At 43.0% G+C, this 8,558-nt stretch overlaps 1 protein-coding gene across 3 annotated transcripts; it reads right to left on the reverse strand.

The window, feature by feature from the left end:
- Positions 1 to 743: 743 nt before the first annotated feature.
- On the reverse strand, positions 744 to 8,349 carry Pdp1 (pyruvate dehydrogenase phosphatase catalytic subunit 1). Of its 3 annotated transcripts, XM_048358752.1 has the most exons (3): positions 8,184 to 8,349; positions 7,345 to 7,379; positions 744 to 3,648 (listed from the first exon to the last, which is right to left on the reverse strand). In XM_048358752.1, the coding sequence occupies exons 2-3, from the start codon at positions 7,373 to 7,375 to the stop codon at positions 1,991 to 1,993; spliced, it is 1,689 nt and encodes a 562-aa protein (XP_048214709.1). In that variant the 5' UTR covers positions 7,376 to 7,379; positions 8,184 to 8,349; the 3' UTR covers positions 744 to 1,990. The 3 variants fall into 3 exon arrangements, with proteins under 3 accessions (XP_048214709.1, XP_048214710.1, XP_048214708.1); XM_048358753.1 differs by lacking the exon at positions 7,345 to 7,379; XM_048358751.1 differs by lacking the exon at positions 8,184 to 8,349 and having other exon boundaries at positions 7,345 to 7,423.
- Positions 8,350 to 8,558: the final 209 nt, after the last annotated feature.

Genomic DNA, 8,558 nt, shown 5'->3' on the forward strand with positions numbered 1-8,558 from the left:
CTACCAGTCTACGTATTTCATATAAAGATGAAGTCTCTATCAAAACACTAGAAATAAATATATTCTTATACAGCCTGCAAAATACTGCCAAGAGAAAAAAGGTCCAAAAAAGACTTAAAAAGAAAAACAAAAACACAGCCAGGCGCCAATGGCTCATGTCTATAATCCCAGCTAGGCTGAGATCTAAAGGTTGCAGTTCAAAGCCAGTCCAGGCAGGAAAGTCTGTAAGACTTTTATCTCCAATAACCTACTCAGAAAAAGCTGGAAGTGGCATTCTGGCTCAAGTGGTAGACCTCTAGCCTCAAGCAAGAAAAAAAGCTCAGGAACAGCATCCAGGCCAAGTTCAAGCCCCAGAACTAGCAAAAACAAAACAAAATCAACCAAACAAACACAAAAACAAACAAAAAAAACAAAACACGTGAGAAACAAAGATATTCAGTGCTGCAATCTTTGAGTGAATTTTCAATTGGAATAATTTTTAAGCTAATACTATATTGATTTAGCATTGGCAGTTTAGAGTCCTTGAACTTCTAGTTCACATCCTATAAAATTGTGAAAAGACCAATTAATTATACAACAGAAAGCTGATCATGTTTTGTATTAAAAACTATGTGAATTTCAAGCACAGCCTTTTTTAACAGTGAATAAGTGATGGATGGAAATATATGCACAGCTGTATACAAATCACCATTAAACACAGGAACAAAATGCCATGTGGTACATATGAAATAAGCTCCCAAAGCCAATTTGAATATATTTATTTTCATTTATTTTGGTACAGCATTAGAAGGGACTGCACATAATTATAGAGACTGCTGCAAACAACACTTGATGCTAAGTGTTCTATTTTATCAGGCATGCACAATAGTTACCTTGTAAAATTTCTCATGTATACATCTTAACACATATATCTTAAGCTATAAATATACTTAGAGGCTTTAGTAATTTTCAACCAAATTATTTTAACTGACCTATAGATAAGTAGGGAAAAATAAAAATTTCTTCCCTTATCTCAATACTGGATGGTAATATTAGACCTTACTACTCAAATTGATAAACTTATTTTATGTATATCATCCTTAAGATTTCAAAACTGATGAAAATTGTTATCATTACTAAATAAGATGTATGATTTCCTGGCAGCAGTCTATCCACCACACACTTACAGCACGCCAGACCTTGAGGTTATATAAGTGACATGCTTGTGGCTACAGATGACAATGATCGAACTTATCAGTCTCTTCTTTTTATTCTGGGTATCTTTATTTTGAAGTTTTTCTTACTATAAGCTAAAAAAAAACCATGTTGTTAACTGATAACTTTTGTTGTCTTCTAGTGTGTGGCAAAGCAAAAAAAATATTCCAATTACATTAAGAAAATCTAGAGTGGAAAGGGAGAATAGGTTTTTTTTTCCATCTAAGAAAGCATTCTTGTCCTATAATCATAAAAACTTTACAAATACAGATTGTTTGGTCTAGGGTCATTTATGGCTTAAAGTACTAGATCTGAAAAACACTTCAGCAAAAATAAATATATGTGAATAATGCATCGAATGTAAATCTAGAAAATCATGCAATAAACAAATATTCTTGTCTACATTAGGATCTTGGTAAAGAAAGTCTGCAGGAGTGAACCATAAAAGTTCCCACTTTTTACCAGGAAGAGAATCCAGCAGGATCCTTGCTTTGGATTGCTCAAGATTGTATCTGCCAGATGATCTGATATTCTCAGGTTGGTAAAAGAATAAATGTCTCGGGACAGTTGCAATAAGAAACGCACTTCCTTCAAGTGCAGGTGCCGTAAAGTCTACCTAGGGCGAAGAGACTTAGGATCATGTCACCTGCTATGGTCAATTAGGAATACTTGACTACCTAGAGTATCAAATGGGCAAATGTTTAGAATGACCCACTGGAAAGGTATACTATATTGGTACACTGAAAAATTCTATCTGCCCTTTAAATTGGAGAATTGCCAGGATAAGATCAACTCACTATTCTTGGTTTTGATATGCCCCTACAACGTGAGAATTGAACTGAACTACAATGATTGTAATATCATCTCTGTACATCCGAGCAAGCTCTTCAGGAAGACTAAGCATTTTGGAAAGACGCTCATGATCAACAGTCCCAAACTCGTTGTTGCCCACAGCGTGGCGAATGAGATGGGTTGCTGCATTCTGATCCTCAAATACCGAGGACATCTTGGCTCTCCTTTCTGTTAAAAGGCCATGCATCTGTCCCAAAGTCACCTTGTAGCCACCAACAGCTATGGGTTGTTGGTGATGCATACCAGTTAAGTACTCACCCACAATCCTAACCACATCCTGCCTATGCATAGTCTCCCACAGCCCATCAGTAGCCAACACTAGAAATTTGTCCTGTGGCCTTAATCGGTGGTAAGTTACCTCTGGCTCAGCAGTGAGATAAGGAGGTGTGTGATAATTAGGAGGGATAAACTTGGTGTACTCATTGTCATTCAACTGGTCTGGGCCAGATTCTATCACTCTCTTTTGAAGGTCAATGCTCCATTTGAACTTTACATCTCCAAAAGCCCTAAAAGGCATCAGCAAGCCAAGCAGCCGATCCTGTTTCACTACACTCTTGGCCTCATTCTTTGGGTGTTCCAGTTTCAGCCTTTCTATTTCTCTTTCATTCTGGGCATTGTGGTCATTAGAAAGTGTGACTGCAGACCAAGAGCCATCCTCTTCCTGCACACCCAACATGGCTCTGCTATCCCCAGTATTGGCCACATGAAGGTCAACACCATCCACATGGGCCACACACGCAGTGGCCCCAGAAAATGCCACCCGAAGCACCAGGTAATTGAGAAATGAATTAGGATCACCAACTTGAGCCTCCAAGGAGATGTCATTATCAAGTCTCTTGAAAGCATTAATTAAAGCCTCTTTCACATCAATATCACTTGACTCTCCTGTGTTGAGGTCTATAAGCTCTTGCCAGTAAGTCCTCAGGCTGTTAAAGTATAATTTCGATGCTTCCTTACTGAAATAATCATTGGGATGCTTGTGCCACTGAAGAATGGGTAGCAGTGCGCGGCCACTCTCCACTGCATTTTCAATCTCTAGCAATGTCTCATGGGGTAACAGAGAGACAGCAATATAGTAAAAGAGTCTTTCACTGACTGCCTGGGAACAAGCACAGCCCGCATGGCCATCAAATACCCCTAAAAGCATCCCCCTTGTCTGCAAGCAGGTTGCTGCGCTTCTCCGGTCCTCAATGGGGGCGTTTGCAGGGAGCTGATTGCTATCGAATCCAAGGATGGAACTGACGTTTTTGCCATCAAATTCTGGCACTTTGAAACTGTATTCGTTAGCTTTAAGGATGCTGTTGACTTGTGGGGGTGTGAGGTAAAACTTCTGTGGTGTGGAAGCGTATCTCCTTCCTTGGGTATACTGCCACCAGTTCTCCTTTGGCCGACAAAAGGTAGCATATGCTGGATGGGGGGTGTATCTCAGGCGACTCTGCGGAACGTAGGGTGGTGAACAGCAGAGATGTTTGTGGTGGCAGTAGCACGCAGTGCCATAGATTCTGCTCAACTCACAGTTACGGATGAGAGGGAAAAACAGTTGCGTCGGTGCTGGCATGGCATCGGAGAACAGTGGCAGGCTGGAACTCCTGGCTGGGATTCCTAGAGAGCAAATGGAGACAGATGTACAAAGAAAACAGTTATACTTTTTATTACTTAACTAGCTTTGTTTTCCAGAAAACAGGTAGTAAGTGAATCTACATATTAAGCCTTGAGACAGGAGGGCCAATATTTTATACACATATAATATTTCTACAGCATGTTTTAAGAAACTCCCTACATTTCTGGAGCAAGGATTGAACTGTACTTAACTTCACTGTCTTTTCTTTGTATTTCTTAGTGCAGTAAAAACGGTTCAGAGAGTACAATAGATTTGGCTGAGGAAGGCTGAGGAGAAGGTTATATAACAGTATGCCGCAGCAGTCTACCTGGCCAACTAACACGTCTCCCCATCTAATCATTTTGTTTTGGTTTTTCTTTGGTGCGGCTCCTGAGCTGGAAACTCTCAACGCTAGCATCCTACCACCTGAGCCACAGAGCTCTACTTCTGGCTTTTTGGTGGTGAATTAAAGATAGACTTTCCTGACTGGGCTGGCTTTGAACCATGATCTTCAGATCTCAGCCTCCTGAGTAACCAAGATTACAGCCATAAGACACAAGTGCACAGCCTCACCTAATCTTCTAACAAAATGATTTTGCATAGGTACTTCTTCCATTAATGAAGACTGTGGGGTCAACGGTTGGCATTTGATTATACATGTCTATCACCAAAAGAGTGTCACAATGAATTCTCAACAATTACATATATTATATGTACATATCACTATACTGTTTCACTATAACATATACAGAAAAATTTCTACACAAAGAAATAAACATTTTAATATTTACTTCTTGTGCCTCAGTGGATGGTCTTGCAAAGTCTATCTCTTGAGAACACTGTGTCAACTAAACAAGCTAAGGGGGACAGGTTTGTCACCATCTGTCCAAATAATCCAGAAAAAATTAGCTTGCCTCTCCTAAATTTTAAGTGAATTCCCGGGAATTCACTTAAAATGCTAAGGCCTCTTATAGACTTACGTCTTTATGGTTTTTTTGAGGCAAGGCTTTGAAATAAAAATGTAGATTTTAATCATTCATTTATGAATTTTAATCATCCATCACTGCCCTTTGTGATTAAAAATTATGTGCACAGCTCTAAAATTAGAAATTAATTCTAGAAATTAATTTTTGGCTACTGTTGTCCTCTGTTTGACAGTCATAAGAGAAATATTATTTTCATTTACCATAGACTTTAAGTGGAATTGACCACAAGAAAAATGTTTTCTCTTATAATAAAAAAGGTATCTTTCTGCCCTAGGAAAGAAATAAGGAGATGAGAAATAACAGCCTAAGGTTTGGATTATAAAGGTGTGGCATTATGAGTTTTAAAAAAATCACAGGACACTGAAAGTAATTTGCTGGGCATCCATCTAGAAAAATTAATGAATCCCTATCATTATTTCAGGTGATATATGAAATTTAAAAAACTCTTCTTCAATAACATAATTCCCTGAATTTTTAAGATACTAGATCACAGTAGTCATTTAGACTTTAGAAATACTTTAATGAAGAGGGATGTGAGTATAGTCCAAATAGTATTGAACTTGCCTATAACCACAAACAAAACAAAACAATAAACAGAAAAGAAATAATGAAAAGCATTTGCATCTTAATGTCACCTATTTTTTCCAAATTTTCAACCATTAAGAAAAGAATTTACATATATCTAAGAGTATTATCTACACAATAAATAACTGTCCTATGCTTTTTTTTTTTTAGTAATTTGGGAAGTGATAAGTGAAAGTAGGGAAACAGAGAAAACTAAACATTGAGTAACCAGATTCTTGTTTGTTTTTGTAATAAGCACTGGATAAGCCAGCCAAATGGAACCTCTTTTGGAAGTGGCAGAGCAGAGCACTATTTGAACGGAACTAAGATGGTACTTGTTTACATAAATTAAGACAAGATCAGGCAATAGAAAGTAGTGGCTAGAATTTTGGAAATAAGCATTCTGAAATGCAATAAAAGATATAGAACTTCCAGAAGAACATGTATCTATTAGGACTAACCATTTAAATAATAGCACTTCAAACTGAATACCTGAAAGTCATCCAAAGGTTAAGTGTACAGGACTGGGCCAGGAAATGTGCTCAGTTGGGCCACATGACACTGGTATCCAGATGTAAACCTTTATCTCTTTAGGTTTGCATACAAAAAAAAAACCAAAAAAATGACATCAATGTATTTCATGTAGTGAATAAGGGTTTTTATATTGTTAAAAACATAAGATGGATGCTACCTTAATGAAAATAAAAATTCCTCATAATTTTGTATGTTATTTGTCCTTCCTTACTTTAAAATTAGGATGGAGGTAAGGAGTTGATAGATACTAACAGTTTCATTATATGACATCTAATCAAGGAATATCAAGTACAGAATATCTGCATTTTCCTTAAACTCCCCTTTTTTGACCAATTTTCTGCTCTTATAGTTGGCTGTAAAATGAATGAAATCTTGTGGCAAAACAGTTCAGAATTCATGCAGCAGGTGCTTTGAAAAAAATTAAAGTGGTGAAATATTCAGCTACACTCTCCCTTCAAAGCACAATTCTCAAGATTAAAGACAAAAAAAGCAAAGAGTGAATGTTTTCAACTGGATCTTTTCATTTATTTAGGGGCTTAGCATAGCACATGAACTGAGAGGGCATCCAGCTCCAAACATGCCCTTAAGGGACAAATCCTCAGGGAAGTTGAAATTCATAAAAATTCTGCTCTATGATTAGTGAGCATTGTATCATCTTAGCAAAAGTGATACATTCTCCCCATCAGACCTGATACCTGTAGAAGTCAAGGCACTTTCTAATAAACAATGAGCACTGAAAACTTCAGTATCTTTCTAAATGCCCCGCTATTCAACAAGAGTCTCCATGGAATAAAAACTTTTGCTGATAAGCTTACTAAAACTAAGAAAATGGGTCTTCATTAGTCAGTAAGAGTAAGAAGGTACAATTGGAGCAGTGTCAAGTTATTTCTAACCACGATTTCACCAAAAAGCTCCTATCTCATGATCCAAATACAGCCACCTTATACGCAGCATCTTAGTCCTAGGCATATTTGGCCAATTTGGCCAATGACTAATAAAAAATGATGTGCTGCAATCCAGAAGCAGCAATGAGGCTCATACATTCTTACTGATGTGCTCCAAAGGGCCGGTGCCAAGGAATCATTCTACTTCATCAATAAGCCCACAGACTAAATTAATTAGAAAATGCCAGCAGTGCCTCTACTCCAGAGCTCTTTATCCTTGCATGAACAGTAAGTAAGCGGGGGGGGGGGGGGGGGGGGGGGAGAGACATGCTATCCCACTCATTACATGTATCAGAAGTCCAGTTTATGTAATCTGATTGCATTAAACACCCTCCATAAAGATTCGGCGATTTTTTCCAACATATTCTGGAAATGCCTAGCCATTTCAACAAACCCCTATTTTACCAGAACGAAACCACTTCACCTGAGAAGACACAAGACACCAAGCCATCACTTGTCTGTTTTTCCTTTAAAAAAAAAATCAGTTTCGTCCATCCCTCCCTGAGAGATCGCACATCACTACCATCCTGGTCCCAGGACGCCTTTGTCCCTTTCTCCCCTATCTCATTTCTTCCTTCCATTGCCGACTTATCTAAAACCATCCACACACAAAAAGCAGTCAGCATCCTTCCTTGGGTACCCAACGCAGGTAGAGAAGTTGTATACCTACCAATTCGTCTGGGCCCGGGACACACACACATTCTCCTGTCATCACAACACGGAGCCGACAACATCCACAACCCGCGCGGACAGCAGCAGCGACAGCAGCACCGACCCATTGAAAGCAAGGCAGAAGATGCTCATTAGAGGCGGCGGCGGCGGAGGCGGGAGGCGGGGCGGAGGAGGGGCGAGGTCTGGCTCCGGCGGGGTGAATGGGCTGGGAGGGGAGGGTGAGGGAAGGGAGAGGGGAGCGAGAAAGGGGTGGGGAAGAGGAGGAAACCAAACAAACCAACCCACCCCGCGGCACCGGCAGGGTCCCAGCGCGCGGCGGAGAGGGTGCGGGCGCTGGGTGCGTGTGGGGACGCGCCCCGGGCCCTCCGTGCAGTCCCCGGGCGCGCAGCATCCTCCACCCACCTCGCCCAGCCCCGCACGGTGCCCGCTTCGGTAGCGCAGACCCGGAGCCAGCATGTGGCGGTCTGCCAGCCGGGCCGCCCCGGCCGCGGGGATGTGTGCGGAAAACCTTCCGCGGCCGTCCCCGTGCTCCCGCTCCCGCGGGTCCCCCAGCGCCCTCCGCGCTGACAGTGGGCGAGCGGGCACAGAGCCCGGAGACCCGAAGGGCGGCGCGGAGGGCCGGCCGCCTCCCCGAGCCGGCACTGCCCGCAGCGCCTGGCGCTCGGTGGAGCCGGTCTGGCCCCCGCGGGGCTGTCGGCGCACGCCCCCCGCAAGCCCGCGGCCGTCGTTCGGGACGCGCTCCGCGCACCCCTGTCCTGAAGTCCCCCCGCACAACTTGGGACCCGTGGAGGAGGATTCCGGACCGGGAGGCTAGAGGCGGGGGCACAGAATACCAACCGGGCACGGAAGAGCAGCAGCCGCTTTTTTCCCCCCGCAATGAAGTGGCGGCAGCGGCGGCGGCGGCACACTAAGCTCCTTCACGCAGCCCCACTCGGCTCCCCGGCGCGCCGCACCTCGCCCCCGTCCGGCCCACTCAACTCCCCGGCCTCGCCGGGCCACCACCCTGCCCCGCCCGCACGTTCAGGCCCCAGAGCTTCTCGTCTTGTGATTGGATGCGCTATGACGAGTGGGCGGGGCGGCCGAGAACGGACCGCGAGCGGGTGGGTGGGGGCGGAAGAGGAGCGCTGGGCCACACCAGCTTTGTGACGTCATGGGGGTCAGACAATCTTTTCCATAGAGCGCCGGCCGCCTATTGGCTCCCCGGGACCGCCC

Source organism: Perognathus longimembris, chromosome 12 (genome assembly GCF_023159225.1).
Source record: "Perognathus longimembris pacificus isolate PPM17 chromosome 12, ASM2315922v1, whole genome shotgun sequence".
Lineage (NCBI taxonomy): Eukaryota > Metazoa > Chordata > Mammalia > Rodentia > Heteromyidae > Perognathus > Perognathus longimembris.